The sequence below is a fragment of the Saccoglossus kowalevskii genome, chromosome 8, assembly GCF_978046115.1.
Source record: "Saccoglossus kowalevskii chromosome 8, keSacKowa6.1, whole genome shotgun sequence".
Classification (NCBI taxonomy): Eukaryota; Metazoa; Hemichordata; class Enteropneusta; family Harrimaniidae; genus Saccoglossus; species Saccoglossus kowalevskii.
Genome location: NC_140648.1, coordinates 18,418,283 through 18,442,509, shown reverse-complemented (window position 1 = coordinate 18,442,509; position 24,227 = coordinate 18,418,283). Strand labels below are relative to the sequence as shown.

The following is a 24,227-nucleotide window of genomic DNA, read 5'->3' as shown; positions in this document are numbered from 1 at the left end:
CTTGAATTTCTTTCATTTTAGTAGTACCGGTCGAGGAAGTGTGGAGATTGCACAACGTGCCAATCAGTACACTGGAGGGCCAACTACCCAACAACTACCTAATGGTGAACAGACACTGCCACTGATACGAGGGTCACCACCACCAGCAGTAAGTACAGTAAATCATGTGGGTCCCATGCCACATGTACAACATCTGTAAAATACATATGTACATTGTTTGCACAAAATTCAAACTAAAAAATTTAAACGTAAAATGTTTTTTTCAAGAATGCCCAAATCAAACAATCAAAATTTATTGTAGCGAATACCATTTACTGTTACAGTACTATGTAAAAAGGGCAGTGGTAATCGCGCCAAACGTGTGCGACATTTGCGTAATAAACATTGAGTTTCCCAGAATCCAATGCACGTTTCTAATGGAAATCACATGCACGAGTTTTGACCTGGACGTGACATGCACTAATTGCTGTTGATGACCAAAGAAATTACCAAGTGAAGGCTTGGCGACATTGCCCAACGATCATCGCTCTTTATCAAAATGTTTCTTCAATAAAATATTTTTTTTTTCACTGCAGTATCATCCCGTCACCGTTGACCACACTCCACCTCCGCCAACATCCATCCCGCCAAATCCATATGACGAGTATACAGTGGATCAATATCGGCAGATATGTATACACTAAACAAGTGTGCACCATCTTTTGTGTTCTAAGTCTGAGAGTTACTGTTTTTTCTAGCACAACAGTTTTTATTAGAAGACTAGCCGTTTTTATTGAAGAATGCTTGTTAGAAACGGTGAATCTTTGCTGACATTGATAATCAGGCACATTGTCAACAGCAAGAGTTACATAAACAACAACTCTCAATTATTAATCAGGTTTACTAGGATTTTTATTTCCTTGACTGCCACGGTGATTCTAAGGCATGTAGTGTGAATCCTTTGACAATCTGTGTATTGTCATTAAGACGATAAATTAGTTTGTATCAAAAAATATCAACAATTTAAGTTCAGTAAATGTGATTTTAACTTTATTTTCCTTAAAATCCACAACTTAGTGATGTGCCTATTTGACATTTTTTTCTCATAAAATATTATTGTAATCTTTAATGTAATGACATTTTGTCTAAACTTTGACATCACAAAGGAGTTGTTGTAACTCATGAAAACAACAGATTTATAACAACCTGGCACTAGAGGGCTCTCTACATTTCAAAGCCCGTTAAAATATTTCCCAGTCATTGTACAGGTTGATGTTTCAATAATTGCTGTAAATACGGTGCCTTATACGTGATAGTAGGGCTTTTTTTTTAGTCGTTCTTTATACTACACAACCAACTCTAAACAAAATAAAAAAGAAGGTTGTTTTTTTTGTTTTGTTTTTCTGAAGATGGTGTTGTTTTAGAATCGTATATTTTTGAGGTATCTATGATAATGTATGGTTTATTATATCCTATAATAAAGAATAAAAGATTTATTAAATAATGGAATATGTAATGTAAATAACATTTTTAATATTAATATTTGATGTAAAGATTTTTCTAATTACTACACTTTTTACTCGTCTGGGTGTTGCTCTAACTGCTCCACAAGCTTGTTTTCTTGTTTGCTTCCTTTCAAATAAACAAAAGTTCAGGCATTGTTCATTTGTAGAGGGCAGTCTTCCTGCCCATTTTTAAAAAAACAAAATTGTCTCTACACTATCTTGCATATTTATATGTATATAATAAACCCCAAAATAAAGAAAATATTTTTTTCGTAATTTTTATCTTTTGAATCCAAGCAGCTGTTTAAATACTACATCTGTACAATTTTATTTTCAACACTACTGTCGAGACATTTATTTTAATGGTTTACTTATTTTATATTGTGAACAAATTTGTAAACCTGTCTTTGTAATTTGTTCTTGTCCTCAGTTGTGGAGATGTTGAAGGATTTTTGATCTGTATATACAGGTTGCCATGGTGATGAAACATAGTGAAACTATGATCACTGCCTGAATGTAGTATTTTTCCCCCATCAATAACATAGCATTAAATTTTTCTACCAATGTAATTTTAAAAAAAAGTGTTTTTAATCTCGTCTTACTCCCTGTTCCGATATATCTTGATTTGAATATTTAAAAACAAAAATATTTAGAACAGAGGTCCCTCACAAACAATCAATTCTTGCAATATGTTTGATTTATGAGAGCCAATTTCTTGATTCCAACTATTTGAGGGGAAAAAACAAACCTCTTGATTCCAGTTTGATACCATTTTCATATTTTAAATTCAGTTGATTGTTTTTAATATTCCGTGCCTTTTGTATTAATGTACTGGTAAATATTATTATTTGAAGTGGGGCTTTTCACACAATCTGCATGATATAAGTAGCAGCTCAAAATTGTGGTCAAATATAGCTTTGAAGTCTCACTGAATTGCCTCTACAAAGAACACTAGCAAAACCAAATGAAATGATCCAGTAGAATTTGCTCTGCGAATGTTTTTATTTTTCCTGTATAGCAATATTTTGTGTACCCACTGTGTTTTTCAATTGTACATGTGTTATACATCTTGAAGCTCATTACTGAAGTACAGAAGCTCACAACAAACTCGCTGAGAGTGCTTGACCCAAACTAGATTAGATCACTTTTTATCATGTAATTTTCATACCTTTACCATTGTCTATATCAGCTGAATATATTTCACATTTTCTGTCAAAAAAAATAAAATTAGAAGAAAAAAAAATTGCTTATGTTTTTATTGATTTATGCAATATTTGGAGGAAGCTACCGGAATATCGCGCCTTGGTACTTAGAATTGCAAGGGGAACAACACCGTTTAACTTGTTTATTTTGCTTGTGACCTCATTATTGCGTATACAGTGTACATGGTCTATTGTGGAATCATGCTAGTTTCCCAATAGAAATCTCAAATAGCGCACCTGTAAAATACTAATTCAGATGTTATTCACCCACAGTGTCAGTGGATGACTGTCTTTCATTGACTGGTTTATTGAAACCACAGGATGATATTTATTCCTCCACTGATATTTGGCAGAGCCACAAAAGTTCTTCATAATGTGCACGGTTAATGAATAAAGTTACCAGGGTTAGGTTAGTCAGCCAATTTGTGTATTAACACAAAACTTCAATTATGTCTGTATGATCCTGAACAATATTAAAAACATCAAAGCAACCCTAATATGACACAAAATACTTGGTCTCCAGTGTAAATACATTTTATTCAAAATTTGTTTCATTTGAAAAAAAGCAATAAACTTTGTCAAGGAAGTGCATTGAAATATAGTTCAATTTTGCGGCTTTTAGTGTCTCTCCATTCTGCAACATAACTACCGGTAAGAGACACTTAGCAATTGGACTAGTTAATGATAATAATTTGGCTGTTCACTGCATGGATATACAGTCACACCAATGTCCAATACACCAGACGTATACAATGAGTGTCAATTACATCGTCTATTTACACAAAAAAGCATGCAATGACACTACTGTGGTGTTTAAAGCGGGAGGGTCGTCACCTGCGCAGGAATTTAGTTCCAAGCGACGATAACAACACATGCTAAAAATGCACAGGTTGACGCTTGTTTGTAAAAAATGACATACTATGGCCATCTGACGCATGCACAGGTGACGATTCCCCCGCTTTAAAATGACCCAATACGAATAACCACATGCATTATAACATTACACTGGAAATATTTCATATCAAGTCTATTTACAAATTCCTCTGATGCTACAAAAATCCAAATGTGTTCATCTCATTGCAATAGATAGACGCAAATAGCTGCTGAGATAACGTTGAGAGCATCCACCTGACTTGTTTTTCCCCTCAAATAGTGTTTCATTCTCCCCTGTCATCAAATCCACCGTTCCAAATATTATGATTACATAGTAGTAGATCATGGGAACAGTGGACATGATGATGGGGGAGAATGCTACCTATTTGAGGGGCAAAAACAAGTCTCCTGGTACTCTCACTCTCCACAAGATCTCCTCAGCAGCAATTTATCTGTAGTACTTATCTAGGAAGACTAAAGCAGTTTAATATTGCTTGTTTTTTTCTTTTTCTAAATGTTGTCCAACAAACAAATACAATAAAAAGTATATCTCAAACTTGGACCATTGGTTTACAAACAAGCGTCAATCCCACGTTTGTCACTTTTTATAAAAACTGTAGAATTTCTTCATTTTTTGCTAAAGCATTATTGGTCACTATAATCTGCAAGTACTACCGTGCTGTGTCAATTCCGACTAAAATTAGAATATAAATTACAGAAATATATGGGAAATGACAGCAATTTTTGGTACTGGTAAGTCCTGCTATAATTTTGTATACCACATTTGCTCTACTAAATAGCATCGTATGCATCTTACAACATGGCAGAGATGTGTCTAAAAAAAAGGCCATATTATAATGTTCTGTATACAATGTATACTGTATACAATAAATGCAAATCTCAGTTCATACACATCTAATGGAGCAAATACAGAAATCAGAATACTGTTAGCTTTATACTGGACATAAATTTACTTAATGTTAAAATCATAAATACCAAACTGATGTCACAAATACAAGAAACTTAAAAACAATCACGAAAAAAACATGCATGTCAAATGTAACAGTGTGGGATTTCCATTACAGGCCTGTATCAAAAATGGGGGAAAAACGATGCTAGTTTATTCTGAGAAAGTTTCTAAGAGTTAAAGACCTCGATAATAAAGAAACATAATTTTTTTTTTCAACTTTTAGCTGCCTACTTGTCCATGATTTTTTCACTTTACGTCAGCCCCTAATACTTATGAGAGTAAAGCGAGTTCAAAGTTGATGAAATGAATATAAAAGTGGTGTGTGTATAATATTAAAAGTAGTGTCATGGAAAAAACTAAACGCGTGTATTTGATAACAAAGAATGCACTGGAGGTGGGAGGGGAGGGGGGTTGTTGTCAAGCGTTTCAGAATTTATTATACCCGGTACTGTGGTATAAATAATGGATTATACATATCATGAAGAAGAAGAAAACAATTAAGGGAGAATATTCTGCTATGTCGGTAACTATACTACAAAAGAAAAAACCAAATATATGAAATTACAGCATGGACATGTGCTCAAAATTCTGTAAATACTGGATAAGGGTATTTCATATTATCGCAGAAAAGGATATTTTGCTGTTCACATAACTCTCATATAAAATAAGAATAAAAAAAACCATTTCTATATTAAACTTGCATTTGCCCCTTCACGTGGCTGTACCCTTGCATCCCCATAAACCTATAATGGATGAATCCAAATTGCCCACATCAACATGATTTAATACTTGGTTACACCCATATGGGCAGGTCATAATAATTAAATAAAAAAAACATTTCCTTGTTATCCCCCCTCCCATTTGGTTACATGATATAAATTGTTTCTAAAATTGTTACTCGACATACATTGTAATAAAAATAGCATCCTGAGTTTAATATATATATTGGCCAACTTATTGATTGTCTGGTTCTGGTACCAGTATTCTCTGCACGTAGCTTGCAACATCAACAGTTTTGCTTTCATATGGTGCAATGAACTCATGTTTCTGAAATATTGAAAAAACAAAAGAATCACTAAAACCAAACTATATAGTATTCTGTTTAAACTGGCTCAATGAACTTGCGTTTGAAAACAAAAGAATCATTAAAATCAAACTACAGAGGGAGATATAAACATTTGGCAGCACTGTCCCACATTGCGTGTTGGCTTAGGAAGAAAATAATTATTGCAAATTGTAGGGTGATTTACCATCAAACAAATTCTTTTCTGAAATGAACATGTATTGCTTACTAATAAAATACATATGTAAATTGAACACCGAAAGAAGCTAGAAAATTCAGCTTTAATAGAAATTTTTTCTATATGGAAAAGGTGTACGATAGTTTAGGCATGATTTTGACTGACACAGAGTTTGGTTAATATTGGTCTTACAGTATAACAGAACAACTGTACTACACTCGATAAATATATGTTCTTCATTGCAAATATTATTACAGCAGGTGAGCAAAAGATGGAGGAAACTACAGATATATAAGTGAGACAACTTACCAAAAGTGATGGATATGAAGGTCTTTCCCTGAAGTTCTTTTTAAGGCTATAAAGACAAAGAATGAAAGCAATACATTACTATAAGAGTACATGACCTGACTGATGTAACCCGAATGAGATCATGTGACCTGACTGAAGTCACATGACCTGAATGAGATCATGTGACCTGACTGAAGTCACATGACCTAGAGACTCGGGATCTCTCTGTAAATTACACGTCTTGTTTACAGACACAGTATTTTACTGAATTGTATTATTGCATCAAATCATTTCTTCGAAAAAGCTACATAAATGTACGTATGGTTGAAACTTCTAAAGAATTGGTGTCACATCAAAGAAAATGCCTCAGTTGAGGAAGCCTCTACCTTTTAGCATCCCCTAGACAGGTCAGAAAAACGTCTTCAATAATGAACCAACTTACCATAGTTCTGTAAAGTTGACAAACTCCTGTGAAAAAATGCCGTCTGGTAACTTTGGTGATGGCTCCTTTACAACTTGCTTCAACTGCGCAAACGGCGTTCCCCATGAGGCGTACGGGAAGTTACCAGTCGCCAACTCAATCTGAAGAAACAAAGGAAGAGTTACAATCTAATGGAACATTAGATTTATAACACTAGTCTCACAAAATATACTTATTCAATCTGCAGTCTTTTACATTCCTGCAATTTCACACCATTTTATGTGAAAGGTGTGGGCCGAACGACTGCCACAAAAATTGAATGATTAGATTTTGAACTTATTTTTATAGATCAATGTCAAGATGCTGATTTTTTTAGAGGAGAATATGACATTGGGATACTTTTATTTCGTCAACGAACAGAATGTCATATTTGTGTTTTTCTTACACAATACGAAAAGCAGTTGTTCCACACGTATGAAACTTGACTTTATTCCTATTACAATTTTATTCTAAAATTTCCACAAACTGTTTCCCCAATGGAATATTCTAAATAAATTATAGTGCATAGTTTTATAGTCAAGATGGGTAAAACCCGGAGATAACACCTCTCAAGAGGACAGATGGACAATAATTTCACTGTTTTAAGCCTGCCCCCGGAGTTGATAGAGATATCAGATATTGTTCATATCGCAAAGTTACCTATCTGGTATATAATTACAGGAATATTGACATACTGGTTGGTTTATTGTTTTCGTACACTGTCAATATACTGGAAGCTTGTCTGAAAGCAACATTGCTCACTGACTAACAACTTTGCTTACTAATGCACTGTATTGATGTTTGAACACTACATGCAGCTGCAGTAAACATGGAAATGTGCAAAAAATACTTTCACACTTGTTGAATGTGCAACGTTTTAACGCCACTATGACTTTTGTTTGTACTGTTTTTATGTTCAATTTCACACATAATGTGGGATCTCGCAGCAAGCAAAAAATTGGATCAAATGACAACACATAATTTGTACTTTAATAACCCAATAAAAACCAAAATGAATGGGTTCGGCTGGTTTGTTAAACATGATTTAATGAAATTCCATATCAACTGGCAAATACAATCTACATATGTACAAGCACGGTGTCTATCTGTCAACATATTCCCCAAGCTCTGTGAATTTTTAAAGACAGAAAAACAAATGATCAAGGTGCCATAGCATGAACGCTGAAATTGATGTACTGATTACTACAGAGACAGGGGACTGGTATATATAATTAGGAAACAAAGTATCCTTGGAACGTTCTATGTTGCTAAGACGTGCACCACTGTAGCATGTATTTCTATGGGCTCTGCACAAGCTGCTGTGGAACACCGTTCAAAGAGCCTGTGAAAACAGCTAAAGTCAAAAAAGCAGCACAAACTTTTAAATAAACCAAATTTATATATATATATATATATAGGGGTAATCTTGTTACCCTGTGTCAGGGGAGTCTCTACAACTATCCCAAAGAAGAGTTTTCTGAGAGTTTTCCGTCTTTTTTTTCACCGTGATAGTTGCCAGGCGATGAAAACGCCCGGATGTTCGCCTCGAAAATACACCATCTAGTGAGGAGTCCTTTATGTCAATTATAATACATGTACCCTGAAATGTCAGTCACTAATCCATTGAATTCCACCACTGCCACATTTCCTGGGTGTTAAGTCTGTGTTGTCAGTAGCAGTATTTTCTGAAACTTAACCCTGATATATTCAGTGATGACACTCTCACAGAACCTACAGGTTTATCAAGACAGCACATCAGAATACTCACCATAGTGATACCCAAACTCCAGACATCAGATTTAATATCGTAGCCTTTTTCATTCTGTGTTATTTCAGGATCAATTCGTTCTGGCTGAGAATTAAGAACACAAAAACATTATTACTAACGCAATCAGTTATGTTACATGTATGTATAAAAGCACATATCACATACTACCCAGAATGCACTTGTCAAGAATGGAAGTATCCAATCTTTTTCCTATTTATTTTGTCTGCACATCATATCTACATATGTGTATAAAGATATAAGGGGTGATCTCATATTCAAACACCTGGGTCAAACCTGGGTTAACCCGGCCTGCCCTTTTCTGCCCTATTCAGACCTACTAGACCTACAATATGCAAATTAGTAGTAGGTTTGAACCTAATCTCTGGATTAACTGCCCATTAACGCCCCTACTGAAAACAAACAACAGAGAACAAAGAAGACAGACCTAGGGAAACCTAGGTTTTTCTTACAATACTGTTTCAGCCTGGTTTCAGTAGGAAAAAAATTAAGATGTATACTATGGAGCTCCATGTTCATACTGAGTGTTATATTTTGAAGTGTTAAGAATTACAGCAGCGATTTTTTTTCTTTGCAAGTCTTGTACATGTAAATGCTAATAAAAAACAAACTTGCATTTGTTTCACAAATCTATTTACATCATGTCATTTATAAGTGTGATGAAAATTATATTCATTTATTTCTGTGATTGGTAATAATAATCAGTTTCTCACAACTTACACTTTGGTACAAGTCAGAACAATTGTTATTGTTATTCAATTTATCTGGAATTAATTACTGACGTGATGGTTTGTTATATTTTGTCATTAAATGAGAATCAAGTGATACCATAAACCCTCTCTATTGTGATATATATGATAAATTAATGTTTGAAACAGAACAGGGAAAAAATGCACTAGAATTTTAATGAGCAGCTTCTAAGGATAAATTACTTACGTTATATATATATTTGGCATAGTCAGTAAAATATGTTTATCCATGGAGCGAACTGGTACATTTTGTCCGTAACAAGTACGGTCAGTTTTGTGTCCATGTCAGTTCATAAATTCATAGAACACATTTTTTGGTTAAGTTTGTAAAGTCTGTGAGACTGCGATTTATCAAAATATGATGAAAGTATTAAATCGATAATGGCAACATTGTTTTCTACGAAGACATCTGAAAACCACAGTCCCTCTATCACTGTGTCAAAACTAAAGTCGGGGCTAACGCTGTGACAAAATGCACACATTTCGAACCCCCGGTAAATTAAAAATAAACGATTATTTTAGAAAATACATCAAAGCACAGTGCCTTGAGGGACTGTGGGCGAAGTAGGCAGCGAGGTGTTGTTTTTAAACACCGCAGAAAATCATGCACTCAACGCAGCCATCTTGGTTACCTCAATCAGAATTTCTCCTTGTCACCCAGCATGCATCGATTGCGATATCGCAACATGCACTGTGTCGCCTTGGGCGACGGTCTTAGGTACATAAGGCACTCTCTGAATAAGGTATTTTCAGAGGTCAGGGTTCGTTTTTTATAAGCAGTCTCGTCTGCAGATGAATAGCCTTAAATAATCAGCTCGAGTCCATTTAATTTAATTTTCTGTTTTGATACTTCGTGTCACTGGCAATTGAATAAGAAAAACTGCAAATAACCGATGTGCAGCAAATCGAAATAAATTTTCATGGCGTACGCTGCATTTGTTTTCCCGGATTTTGCGATGCCGCACTCCTGAATGAACTTTTTGAAAATTGAACGCGCAACAGTAGTAAAGTCTTGAACACAGTAGCGTAAGTCTCAAGTGCAACTTTGTATCAACAAATGTTCGTCTTCTGATACTTATTAGCTGTCAGAGACACATATCAATTGTCCAGCCCAATGAAAAGTCTGATTCACGTCCTCTGCTCAATTTGTGACTCAAGCATAACAGTTTATCAAAACAAAACAATGTATTCAGCACGCTGTTCACCGATATATGAAAGAGTGTTTTTTTTAGGCAAGACACACGGTAAAATGACTACTGTACACCACAGTCTTTTTTAATAACCGTGTGTACACCAATAAATCGACACATTTTAGAGACAACTATCTAGTCTTCAAAAAGCAATGTAAACTCTGTCAATCCTAAAAATAAACAACAGCTTGAATGAGGTGTGAATGAGATCGGTTCGAACCGCAGTTTTTATGCAAATTCGTGCGGTCGTCCTGAACTGCACTGTCTATTGTTTAAACTTCCAAATCGCAAAACTGAGTTTTGTTTGGGCGGTTTAGGGCGGTTTGGGTTTTCGTAGGTTTGACTCGCATGTTTGAATATGAGATCACCTTCAACAATTTTATGTCATAACCGTTATAAAATAGTATATGGCATTTTAAAATCAGCAGATTAATAATTTCAATTTTTGATATCTCTAATATCATATACTGTCTATTTGAATCAAAATTAACTTTGGCGAAAATTAGCAAAATCTTGCAAATTTTTCTAATTGCAGAAGAATATTTTATATAAAAATTTGTTGGGTATACCCACATGAATGTTTTATTTTGACAGCTACATATAAAAAATGATACAAACATAATGACAAGAAAACAGAAGTGAGCAGACCTGACCTTTCCGCTGATTTTCAACGACCGGGCACTTACCGGTAGTTAGATGATTTGCTCAATAACAACAATACAATTTCTATGTGTTGTACACTTACTGCCATGTACGGCTTACATCCAGCATCCATCGTCTTGGCAACTGAATCTTCAAGGTGTCCACTGATCCCAAAGTCACACATCTTGACATGACCAGCTCGGTCTATAAGAACATTGGATGGCTTCACATCTCGATGAATAACTTTAAGTTGTGTGTGTAGATAGTGTAAAGCATTGACAATCTGACAGGTAGAAAAAAAAACAAAAAAACAAATTATGATGTGGAGGAGGTGTGAGGCAGCAAAGAATAAGAATAAATGGGAGTTGCTGAATGGCTGTATGGATGTGACATTTCCCGAGAACCACAATTATATGTGTAATGTACAAGCAGGATCATATAACTGGTATAGAAATAATACTCACAGAATATGCAACAAATCCAAGAATTTCCTCCGGGATTGTCTCATTTTTCTCATAAACTTTTTTGTAAAACTTGTCCAGTGAGGTGTCTAATATTTCCATGCAAATCCACACATCACCCTGCAATGAGAAAATACCATGAGATTACAGTATGTTAAAAAAAATCCAGGTACATTCAAAACTTATGACCCAATGATTAGCAGCACTTGCAAGTACTTTTATTTTTCACAGAATGCACTATGTACCAACAAAACTCACTTGGTGTCTCAGAACCCCAGAGAAATGTTCAATACTACAAAATGTAGTGAGAAAATTTGTGAAAATAAAGCAGTTTACAGTATTTATGTTGGGATGAAAACTAATGTGATGATAAACGGTACCTCTTGAAACATAGCACCATAGAAGGTGACTGTGAATGGACACAGTGAACTTCGCATGGCTACATCCATGTCCATTACAATACGCTTATCTTCTTTACTGTTGACTTGCGCTCTTATTCTCTAAACAGAAAAACATTAGAAAAACATTCAATATGCCATTCATTGTATCACAAATGTTGAAACTGATTAAAATTGTTTACATCGACCTGTTAAACACATGTACTTCATGAATTGCAATATTAATTAACACATATTTTAGTTGTACCTTTACTGCCATTACAGTGCCGCTCTGTTCATGTTTTACTTTTTCCACCACACCGTAAGCACCACGTCCTAGTTCACATATCGGCTTCAGATCATCCGCCCTAACAAGGAAATTTTTCCCCTCAACAGTGATTGAGGCTTTGTTATCAGCAGGTAAGTTTTCTGGAGTTCTGAAGAGAAAACACAGTGAACATTTAATTAGAATATATACAACAAGCACATACAGAGCTCAAAATTTCCAGAGGCCACAAAGACAATTGCCTCTTGGCTTTGTAGTCTTAAATTTTCACTACACAGTTTCAAATTAATCATGTGGTTCATGATGCAAGGACAATCAACATAAATATTATTTGAATATACAGTTCTCTTAGTTGTCTGAGGTAAAAAGTGATCGCTCAGAGACCAGAGACTCTACTCTACTCTACGCAACGTCATTTATGTCTGTGAATATATTTATTAAACATTGCAGCATAGACTTTAGAATGGACTGTGCATACTAGAATACCCGACTTGAATTCGGATTCCAACAAGCCTCGTCACCAGAAATGAATTGTTTATTTCACTTTACATAGCTCAAATCAGTAACTATACACATAAACAAAAGATTAGGACTATCTACATTTAATGAATGATTGACAGTTGCTGTCGTTGAATAATCAGTCAAATTAGTAAATAGTCGGCCTGTAAGTTTTTTCACACCAGACCCCCACGCATCACATTGTGTCTGGCAGTATAACCCCGGATATAAACAAATGATCGGCGTCGTCACCTATTCCTATCATGGTCGATTTTGACAGGTTTTACTGACAAGTAATTATGAATATCATGATTTTAGATATATTTGTACTCGTTATATACGAAAAAATAAAAATAGTTGTTGCGGTATTGTTCATTTTCCCCTACTACTAGGCTTGTTGGTACGCATTTATGTATCAGAATTTTAATTCAATGCCTAAATATAACTATTAGTTCAAATAGTAAAACAAAACAGTAACCCAAAGCCCGAAGTGAAACTAGTTTGGGAAGCCATTCCATATGCAGCACTTTGTTTTATCCCAGGGGACGTCGACCTGGGCAGCTTTGGACTTTTATATAGAACCGCTTGGCCGGGAAAGTGATCTCCTCCACGATACGATACTATTATGCGCTGTAAATGCGTTAGTTTTAGACATTGTGACGATTGAATAATTTGGAAAATTATTTACGAAAAGGTTTGATTTCAATGAATGTATTTTTAACAACCAACAGGGCTTCGCGCCATCGGCGCTCGCCAACTTGGCCTTCGGCCAACTTATCGCCCCCCCCCTCTATTCTAGAATCCTAGATCCGCCCCTGAGAATGTTTTTATTTCGTGTAGCGCGTCACCATGTGATAGATGATAAACGGCCATCGAATCATCAGCACTTTGCTACTAGGTAAGAGCATGGTCCTACAAGAGCTTTGCGGCCGAGGCAAAGCACCTTTGCTGCCACTTTGGTGAGTCGCAACTGCGGTAGCAAATGCTGTTTTGAGGCACCCATACATACCTCGGCAGATAGAAATTATAAAAAAACAGGGCAAAAAATAATAGATAAGGAAGGGTTATCACACATACATGTATTAGTCACAAAATTTACAAATTATGATAATACCAGCTAGGATTGTGGCAAGGCCAAATTCTGCTTCCCAGTCTCACAATCTTGATGAGGCACTGTACTTGAGGGTACAAGGCTGAACACAACTGTGTGTAAAATAGATTTGACTTTTCAAATCAGTCTAAAATTAGAAACTCAGACAGGCTCAGAAGAAATCTATGACTCTAAGAAACAACATATACCTGGTAATTTTATTTTGGTATTTGCGTGGAGGCTTTTAGCAATTGACACAAGCAATGTGTTAATGCGCAAGCGTAGAATGAATACAAATGTACTTCTTATAGAGATGTACCAGTATGTTTTACAGAGCAAAATAGGGTAGATATGTTTTCAACAGTGATTGCATAGACTTCCTGATGTCAGTTCCTCCCTTAAATGTGTACATATGTATGTACTTTAGTTGAAGTCCTTACCATAACAAAAATAAAGGATTTCTGAATTGTTCCTGATTTTTAAATAGAATGTGTTTGAGGCTATGCAGTGAGTCACAGTGAAAACATTTTCCCCACAATACCAGTACTCTGACCAAGAATTAAGTGTGAAACACATTTCCAATTTACATGAAATATTATCACTATGGTAACTTGTATCAAGTCATGTGTCAACCTCTAACCATTTCACCCCCAGACTTTCTTGCCCAAATTTGTCTGCGCTTTTTTATTCGAGTAAATTTTCACTTTTTACTCTAAACAATTTTTTGTCCCAATCTTCTGAAAAAAAAGTGCAAACTATAAACAGGACTATTTTGTGAATTTGTGATGAAAAAAAGGAATTGGTTGCGAAAAGGTTGAACATTACAAAGAATGTTATCCAAATATTTGTTCTATTACGAACACATCTGCAACAGAGGTGTATATACACTGTACATGGTATTTTTGATTTTTCATGTGAAAAATTAAACATCCTACTAAACGTACAACACTTGATTATTAAATAAAAGAAATAATTAATTAGGTAACAGGAACTTTTGAAATTTCAGAGTATAGTTGTCCAGCTATTAAAATTACACAAGCATGAATTTATACATCACTTGAAACTAATAACTAAGGGTGTGAGCCGATACATTTAGTAATTAAGATGAAGTTTAGATAAGATAGTAGTACAAAGTTTGAGGGCAAATTTTGACCTATGATTCATCACGATTGGATTTGTTTCCTTGTATCTCTATTTACAACTTTCTTTACAGTTTTCTCAGAAATCATAAATGAGTGGGGGGTTCTACATACATGTACCTCCCCCCAATGATATGAAACAATTGGTTTATGCTTTTTACGATCATCGCAATGATTGATATCCAGTATCACTAGAAATGTCCCAAATATATACTGTAAAAGAACTAATTTTCACTGGGTTTAAATTTCGCTGATTTGCCATTTCAGGCATATTCAATGGTGTTTTAAATTCACAATTTATCATTTAGACAAGTCATTGTCTATGACACGTCCCCGTTCCGTTCATATTTGAGTGACATATACATTCAAAGCAGATCATGACCGAAATGCACCTGCATATGTACAACACATTGTGCTAAATCTGAACAAAATCCATCCATGCATGACTGAGATCCGGTTCTGGAATTGTGAAAATATGTGATTTTGATGCATTTTTGGCCTTAAAATGGCCATCATTCCGCTATTGTTAAGCAGATCATGAAACAAATGCACATATCTATTTGTGACATGATGTACCATGTGTGTGTGAAGTTTGAACTTGATCAATCCAGACATGTCTTGGATACGGATCCAGAACTGAATTCTTTAACAAAATGGCCGCCAGTCGGCCATTTCGAACTCGATCCGAAAAAAAAAAAAGACGTGCATTAAGGTCCAAATTTGAACAAAATCCATCCATGCATAACTGAGATACGGGTCCGGAATGGTGAAAATGTGCGATTTCAATGCATTTTCGGCCTTAAAGCGGCCCCCATTTGGCTATCATTAATGAGATCATGAAACAAATGCACATACATATTTGTGACATGATGTACCTTGTGTGTGTGAAGTTTGAACTTGATCAATCCAGACATATCTCGGATACGGATCCAGAACTGAATTCTTTAAAACAAAATGGCCGCCAGTCGGCTATTTCGAACTTGATCCGAAAAAAAAAATGACGTGCATCAAAATCCTATTATGTTTAATGTATGTACCAAATTTGAATGAAATCCGTCCATGCATAACTGAGATCCGGGTCCGGAATGGTGAAAATGTGCGATTTCAATGCATTTTCGGCCTTAAAGCGGCCGCCATTTGGCTATCGTTAATGAGATCATGAAACAAATGCACATACATATTTGTGACATGATGTACCTTGTGTGTGTGAAGTTTGAACTCGATCAATCCAAGCATGTCTCAGATACGGATCCAGAACTGAATTCTTTAAAACAAAATGGCCGCCAGTCGGCCATTTCGAACCTGATCCAAAAAAAAAAATGACGTGCATCAAGGTCCTATTATGTTTAATGTATGTACCAAATTTGAACAAAATTCGTCCATGCATAACTGAGATCCGGGTCCGGAATGGTGAAAATGTGCGATTTTGATGCATTTTCGGCCTTAAAATGGCCGCTATTCGGCTATCGTTAATTGGATCATGAAAAAAATGCATGTGCATATGTCCCATATAATGTGTGATGTATGAGTGAAGTTTGAACTTAATCGGTCCATGCATGTTCGAGATACAGGTGATCACGGACGCACGGACGGACGGACGCACGGACGGACGCACACAGGGCAAAACATAAGTCCCCGTTTTCGGACAGCGTCCGAACGGGGACTAATAATGTGTTCTATGCTAAATTTTACATATTCACTGGGTTTTAATTTAGCGCATTTTCCAGTCAGCGAAATAAGCTAAATTAAAACCCAGTGAATAATTAATCCTTTTACAGTAATTTATAGTGCATGTACTTGTTGCTGAATTGTTTCACTTTACAAATAAAAGTGTTATTAGACCTGATATATATAGGCTAATAAATATTACAGGTTCACACAACTGTGGCAAACATCAAAGAGACTGATGTGCTGTCTAATGTCTGGTACATGTTGTAAAATTAGTCCTCATTCATCATAGTGTCAAAAGTTTCAAATTACTGCGCCTAATTTCTCCAAATCGACATAGTTTTTTCAGTACATCATTCATTGACATACAAGATTTTGACGAGAAATAAAAATAATGTACATCTTGATTGTACAGTGAGTAATTAGTGATACTCATACCTCAACAATCTTACTTTTTTCACATTTATTGAATTAAAAACAAATAACACACTGACGATCATTGGCTGTCTACGTGCGAAAAAAATGGATGACGTTTGACATCTCACGTTCGCATTTACGAATAGTTGACACACACACAAAAAATACCACAGTTGCCTGTCGTGTTGCTTCCACTTGCAATAATTTATGTGGCTGCTGATTTTATTAGCAGAACTGTTAAAAGTAGTTTTAATACTGGGTTGCCGATTTCACAAGAACAATAATTCAATATACCCAGGTATTAACGATATACGTTAATATCAAAACAATTAGAACGTGTTAACAATTCTCTGTATTCAAGTATAGGTGTCTTACATTGTAATTTGACATGAGAAAGATACAAATACAAGGCTCAAAATTCAAAAAAGGTCATGAAGGCCACCTAGATGGATGGCATGAATGCCTCTATACCTTTTAATATTTCCTTCAGTTTCAATCACTAACATCAGCACATTGTACAAAAATCATATATACGCATGTTTAACGTCTTATTTGTATAAACAATTCAAAGAGTGTTATTTATTTAAAAAAAACTAAACAGTGGTAACATCAATGTCTCAGAAGTAACAGAAAGTACATATAGGTATGGTAGTTTACAAAAAGCATAAATCTATTATGAAAATCATCAATCATTTTTAAAATTAGTTGTATATAAATTTATATTGATTGTTAATATTATGTATGATTTTAAAATAATTTCAAAAATCCATAGAAAGATAGATAGATAGATGAGACAATCTCCACCCCACCCCCCAAAAAAAATTTGTGTACAATAATAAATTGACCAACCCAAAAATACCAGATCATGAAATTATTTCATTGTATCAGTGTATCACACAATAGCTTGAATTCTGTGTAATGTTTACACAAGAAAATGAAAAAAAAGTTTAAATTTATTTCATTTTCAGCCTTTACAATTCAAAGTTGTTTTAAAGGGACCAACAAAATGATTTATGTTCCCATGGTGCAAAGGTTACATTATTAGATTTGTAATGGTTGTTGACCTATGCAATAAGGCTATAATCAATATATTTTTATTTTTTCAGTGGACTAACCCATAAAATTTGCCACTGAATAAATTGGTTTGTTTTTTCTAATATATGGTATTTGCTCTATTACGGTAGTAGCATTTAGAGTTATTTCTATGATCAAAATGAGTAATATTTTTGGAATAAAAGCACTTTGGATGTATATGTGATATTATTGAAAATATGCTTCTAATAGAGCAGTACAGTATCAGGGCAAAAACATAGTTGAACTCTGGTGACCTTGCCCTTTGTTATATAATATAATTCCCTTTATCATAGTTTGTTTCAATATAAATATGCATTGTCATAATTAATTTTGAATACAAACAAGTTTTGGGGTTGAACCAACAGTGGGGAATCAGTCTACCGAATGTCCTTAAAAGATGTAAATATCTTACAAAAACATGCCTTATTTGTTTAATTATTTTAAGGAACATAATTTCCAGCTTTATTCAAAGTAATTCAGATATTTTAGAATAAAAACAAATGTCTCATTGCAAACAAAAAGTGCTGCATTTAGATGTAAATAGATTCATAAAACATGCAAGATAACAGAAAAATTTAGCTGGCTTTAGTCCAAGTATTTTGTACAGGTGTCTGTCAAAAATTAATGATTCACTGAGACAAATATGAACTGCCTCATTGTGTGACTACTGTATTATATGAAAAGTAAAAAAAAACTCCTTTTATGAATAGCTATCATGTTGCAAGCTCTGCTTTGTATGCAAATCAACTTACTGTAGAATACTTTATTTTCGCTTGGAATTTTTTTTTGCTGAAGGGATGTTTCCGTGAAAATAAAATCCAGCGAATATACTTTTTTTCCTATATTTCACATTAAACTCATCAAAAATCAGTGAAAATAAATTCCACACAAAACGCCTAAAAAGCCTTTTCAGCGAAAATTTATTCCAGCGAAAATAAAGTATTCCACAGTAAATAGTTGGTGTCCAGTAGAGGAAGAAGTCAACAGTACTGTTGCCTCCTGAGAATCTACATCTTCAAACACTGCAATCTTTGAAGTGCGTTTTTAAACTAGTATTATAAAAACTCTATCATTCTGTTCTAATAGCTGAAACATATTCCTGTGAGTTTTCATTTGTCGAATGAACTGTTTGTCAAATACAGAATACATATATTTTAAAATAATTTTCTTTTTAAAATGTGGATGAAATGTTTTGCTTTTAATGTATTTTTTATGTATTGTTTTTGATTTGATAACTTTGAACTAAACAGATTTTCTATTAGCTTCAGATCTTGATCAAAGTTAGACACCCAGTTCATAGGAGTGCTTATATTGATTTTCTGACATCTTGTTTTCTGTAAAGATTTTATTGGTAGGTTTGCAAATGTGTATCAGACTGTGCAATCTCTCCATGAGTTGGTTTTGAAACCCAGTATGGGATTCTGAGATACAATACCAAGGATATTATTACAAGATAAATCATTTGCTTCATTGAACACATACAACAATGCATATTTCCACTGAGATCAGTGACCTTTGATGTGTATCACCAGTGATCAGTCAAGTAGAAACAGTCAAAATATTTTATCATATTTTCTCAATTTGTGCATGATATTTTCATACAGGACATCTGTTGTTCAAACTCAGGGAAGACTTTATACTGATGAATAAGGTGACCAAGTTTGATAAAGTTTGGAATAGAATTAGTAAAGTTATTATGCACACAATAACAATTATTAACGACGACGACAACAACAACGACGACGACAACGCCGGACAAAATTTTTCCCTTAATATACCTTTCCCTTCCATCTTTGATGGTACGGGCAAGGTAAAAAAACAAACATTTTGGATCTCATTATGGAGAGCAAGAGAATGTTTTTTGACCCTTCAATGCAAGTACTCCAATGCAGTACTCATGTATCTTTTCGTTGTGGTATTGAATATTAAATAATTGATAAAACCATGTAAAAATTACCAAATCTTACCAAAATATTGTTTTAGACACAATTACTGTAATTGTGTCTAACACAATATGCATGGGCAAAGTGCCCTTTCACAAGACAAGTTGTGTAAACTAAGGATCAAGGTAGTCACCATTTTGTTGAAATTGACCAAGTTGTGGCAAATACTATGACACTATGATGAGAAATAACACATATAATCATCAGAGGCTTTCAATGAATGGCTTAGCCCCTCAAGTTGGCAAGGTATTTGACATTTCGGCCAGTAGTGAATGAAACAAATATAATAGTGAAGTTAAAATTACTTACGGTGGACTCACAGGTGGTTGGAATTTCAATTCCCCCCTAAAACGTGGAGGTTTCTTTCTCCCTGAAAAATAGAACAATGAAAAAAAACGTTGGCCATAACTTCAGAAATGAAAGGTCTTCAAATAAAGCATCTTAATACAGGTACCAAATGAAGTTGTCAACTCAAGGTACAACTATGAGAGCTAATTCGCTAGAGTTAATGCTATCATATAAACGTACCGTGATACTGGAATTACTTGTTTTGGAACAGTATTTATTAGTTGAGTAATAAAAAACTTTTATAACATATCGGTTGGTTAGGATTCCTTCTACACCACATTAATCACATGTCATTGCATACATGTACATGTATATGACAGTTAGAAGGCCAGGCCCCCAAAAGACTTGTTCCAGGGAGGTGAGAATGATTCTAGCACTATGAATGGAATACACTAACTAGATCTTATAAAAAAATTTGGAAATTAAAATAAAAATAGAATGATATTTTTTCAAATTGAAAGGTTCTATCAAATAAATGTGGAAGAGAAACTAAAAAAAGAAAGCGTACCCAAATGTGTTACCATGGCAACAATGACAATTTCTCCATAGTATATAACCCTGCTTTTATGATCATTTTGTATTTGAAAATAAGTAAAATATTAAACACAATTGATGTTCAAAATATAAAAACTAGTAAGATTATCCCGAGTTCTCTCATCCGAGTTTTGAAAAAATCAATCACAAAGATTAATTTTAAGGTAAAAGCCTAGTCATAATTTTTGACAAAATTGGTCATAAATCGCATGAACAGGTTCATTAGTTTATTATGTACAATCATGAAGCTAATGCCTCATGAAATAATGAAATAGCATTATTTTGTGTGTTACAGTTAAGCTTTTCGAGAAACGTGTTCTAATATTTCTTGAAAATTGCTAAAATTGCTATAGAACAAAAAACCCCATCATTAACAATATATGATTTTTTCAGCCTATGTCACCAGGTTAGATTTTGAGATATTGCATAATTACTCTGCCATAGGAACCTGTGGTAAAAGTGTTACAAGTGTCAAAATGGGGACTTTCCACTAAAATAGAACCATCAATTTCTCGAAAAAAAGGCTGGTGACCCCCAACTTTTTTTAGGTCAATATCCTTATATTGTCTTGGAGTACATTTTATTGCAAAATGAATAAATTCTGGGTTTTTTAATTTATGAGTAGGCTTCTACCTTAATAGCAAAGTGTCAGGAAATTCCCGTTACAAGTGTGCTAGGTACGACCATATTTATTAACAAAAAATTGCTAGCAGTTTATAAATTTGCATGTTTATAAAAATATAGATTTACCACATGAAATAATATTTACATCAAACACTTCACGTATTATCTCAAATTGAATTTGAGGAGTATACATCACATAGACTGTTTGATGGTTTCACTTTCACTTTGTCTGCATGAGTATGTAATAAAATTGAATTCAGACAAGTATAGAAATATCTATCTTTCACACAACTTCTTGACAGATAGTGAAATCCTGAAAGAGTTTTTAGTAGCTTGATGGAATTGTTATAGTTTGAGCAAGCAGGTAGGGTCAGCCATCATGAACTGACTTTGAAACTGATTAGAAGAAGCCATTTGAAGAAAAATTATCTCATTTACAAAATTTAATGGGCAAATCCACTTTCTATTTACCCAGAAAATGTCTACATACAATGTACCAACACCCACATCAATTAGCTCAACAGTTAGGGAGGAGATGTCATCTAAAGAACGCTGACCGTTTATCAAAAATCCACCTACATACTAGACACTCCCCTGTATGTGAAAATATTATCACGATCAGTTTCTAAATTCACTGTTCAATCATACAGTGCAATTCTTAACGAATGATAATGGATAGCTCCAATTATGAATTTTCATTTGCATTTCACGCATCATGTGACATATAGTAACTGCAAATGCTTTAAATTCACAAGATAAATTTTCATAAATTTAGTAAGCCAGAAACAATTGGACAATACTGTAGCAGTGAAGTTCATAAATGAGTCATAATGATTTTCATGGAATTTTGTCTTCACAAACACAAATTATGAAACTGAGAATAGTTCTAGTGGTGAAAACTTAACTGTTTACAGTAAATAGTTATTGCTAAATAAAAACCACTGCAACAAACATGAGAAATTAATGACATTTAGTACAAGGTTCTGATCATCTGACTAACAGTAGATTTGCAATGATCTTTATAATTGATCAATACATATGTTTGCATTAAAATAGAATAAAAAACGTTGATATGTACAAGTATATCCGGATTCCATGTGATGAGTACCAAAATATTTGATCTGGCGAAATGAGCTTATGCATTCATTGTGTTGTTTTTAAGTCCCCAACCCAAAGTGTTGCATTTTGTCCACCACAGTCGCCCGCCAAATCTAATACTTTTCAATAATAATATATATTGCATCATGCAGCCCATCAATACGCTGTTTTTCTGTGGACAACTGAGCCACACTAAAGGCTATGTTGAATTTGGTACATGTAATCATATTAAAATAAATGGTGGGTTATGTAAATGCAAAGAGGTCTTGAACTTGAACTCAAGTCACATAAATTTTAAACAAACATTACTACTAAAAAATACTACAATTGCTTCAGATAACAGTATCCATGGATGCGCCTTAGCTCTCTAATCTTCAAAGCACATATTAAATTTAATCTAGAGTGCCGATTTGACATATTTCAACTGATATTTTCAGTATGCAGGAACATTCTCAATACTAAGTTTATAACATCCACAAAAAAGACACAAAAATACAGGAACATGAACAAATGTTTGTTTTTTTTTTGGTTTTTTAAATTTAGTGAAACCACATCAACTAGTTTAAAAAGATTGTACTCGCAAGTAGATTAGGATAATATATCACAAAAGAGTAAGCTGACCTGTGAACTACTTGGTAAAATACTGTAATTCACCCACCCCCACCCCGCCTAAGTAACAAATGATAAAGCTAGATGTATACTGGTATCATTGATGTAATCACGGTTACTAAAAAACCGTGATGTAATATTTCGTCATATTTAGAAACGCTACGTGTGGCTAAAGTTATTATTGAAAAAAAATGGCAAAAAGAGAACACGTACAATATGCCATAAGAAACTGTACAACACCCAGCAGATTTGAGGTTTGGAAATTAAATGCGACACGCCCATATTGACCCCACTTCCATCCTCCGAGTTCCTCTAAGACAAATAACGGTCTGACCTACCTGTCCGGGAAGCTGACATATTGTCTTCGGTGAATTTCTATCGTATCCAAGGAATTCTGCTGACCGAAGCACAAAACCTGCTAGCATCAGCAGGCAGGGACCCCAACACACGTAGCGATGGGGAAAATACCTGCCTACCACCGATGGGGATGTCAATCGGGATGGGCAAACAAACACCAAATTCTCACAGCTAACAGCTGATTACGCCGGTGTCGCGTCGGTGATCAAGAAACAGGAACTCGAGCCACTAAATCGATCGCTGCACAAATCTACCAAGTCATTAAACTAAATTCCTCGGTCACAACCGAATCACGGACAAGCTATTCAGTATTCGAATCGTGCAAAATCCACGTGTTAAACAATAGTATTTCCAGGGAGCAAGCGTAACTACGGATGTTTCTTCCTTTAGTTCCGGAATGAGTCAGCTAAGGGTTGTCCCCACCGGATGTGACGTTAAGATTGAAACTTTAACTACAGACTCGCAGTATTCTGTTGCGATTTTCGACTAAACTACGCAGAGTATACAATTTTGTGATCAGGTTTTTAAGATTCACGACCGGTGTACGGAGTGGTCATTCATAATACGGTGACGTTGATGACTCATACTAAGGTATTTGATAGGCATTAATCATCATCACAGCTTTCGGCAATGTTCGGCTCCCGAACGTACTTAGTTCGGAGTGAGTCTGTCGTTGGTGGCGTGGTGGTGGCACATTGACAAGTTAAAAGAAGAAACACTTTCCGCCAATGATGGCGCTTAGATTCCGTAACTTTTATGTTAACAGTATAATTTCCCCCCCCCCCCCACTCAGGATCCATAGGGGGCCGCATGCGCGTT

At 34.7% G+C, this 24,227-nt stretch overlaps 2 protein-coding genes across 3 annotated transcripts in view; one reads left to right on the top strand and one right to left on the bottom strand.

The window, feature by feature from the left end:
* LOC100371914 (protein tweety homolog 2-like) overlaps nucleotides 1–1,642 on the top strand; it is a 64,634-nt gene extending 62,992 nt beyond the window's left edge. For both annotated transcript variants that reach the window (XM_002733229.4, XM_085502290.1), the window contains exons 13-14: nucleotides 22–148; nucleotides 576–1,642. In XM_002733229.4, coding sequence (XP_002733275.1) covers nucleotides 22–148; nucleotides 576–683 — 235 coding nt within the window. In that variant the 3' untranslated portion in view covers nucleotides 684–1,642. The remainder of the gene's footprint in view (nucleotides 1–21; nucleotides 149–575) is intronic.
* A 1,562-nt stretch (nucleotides 1,643–3,204) lies between these two features.
* Nucleotides 3,205–23,974, bottom strand: LOC102800622 (dual specificity mitogen-activated protein kinase kinase 6-like). The gene is made up of 10 exons (XM_085502291.1): nucleotides 23,390–23,974; nucleotides 20,148–20,208; nucleotides 11,992–12,160; nucleotides 11,727–11,846; nucleotides 11,350–11,466; nucleotides 10,989–11,168; nucleotides 8,287–8,370; nucleotides 6,501–6,640; nucleotides 6,080–6,125; nucleotides 3,205–5,576 (listed from the first exon to the last, which is right to left on the bottom strand). Exons 1-10 carry the CDS (start codon nucleotides 23,406–23,408, stop codon nucleotides 5,484–5,486), a joined length of 1,029 nt encoding a protein of 342 aa, XP_085358417.1. The 5' UTR covers nucleotides 23,409–23,974; the 3' UTR covers nucleotides 3,205–5,483.
* Between the last annotated feature and the right edge of the window lie 253 nt (nucleotides 23,975–24,227).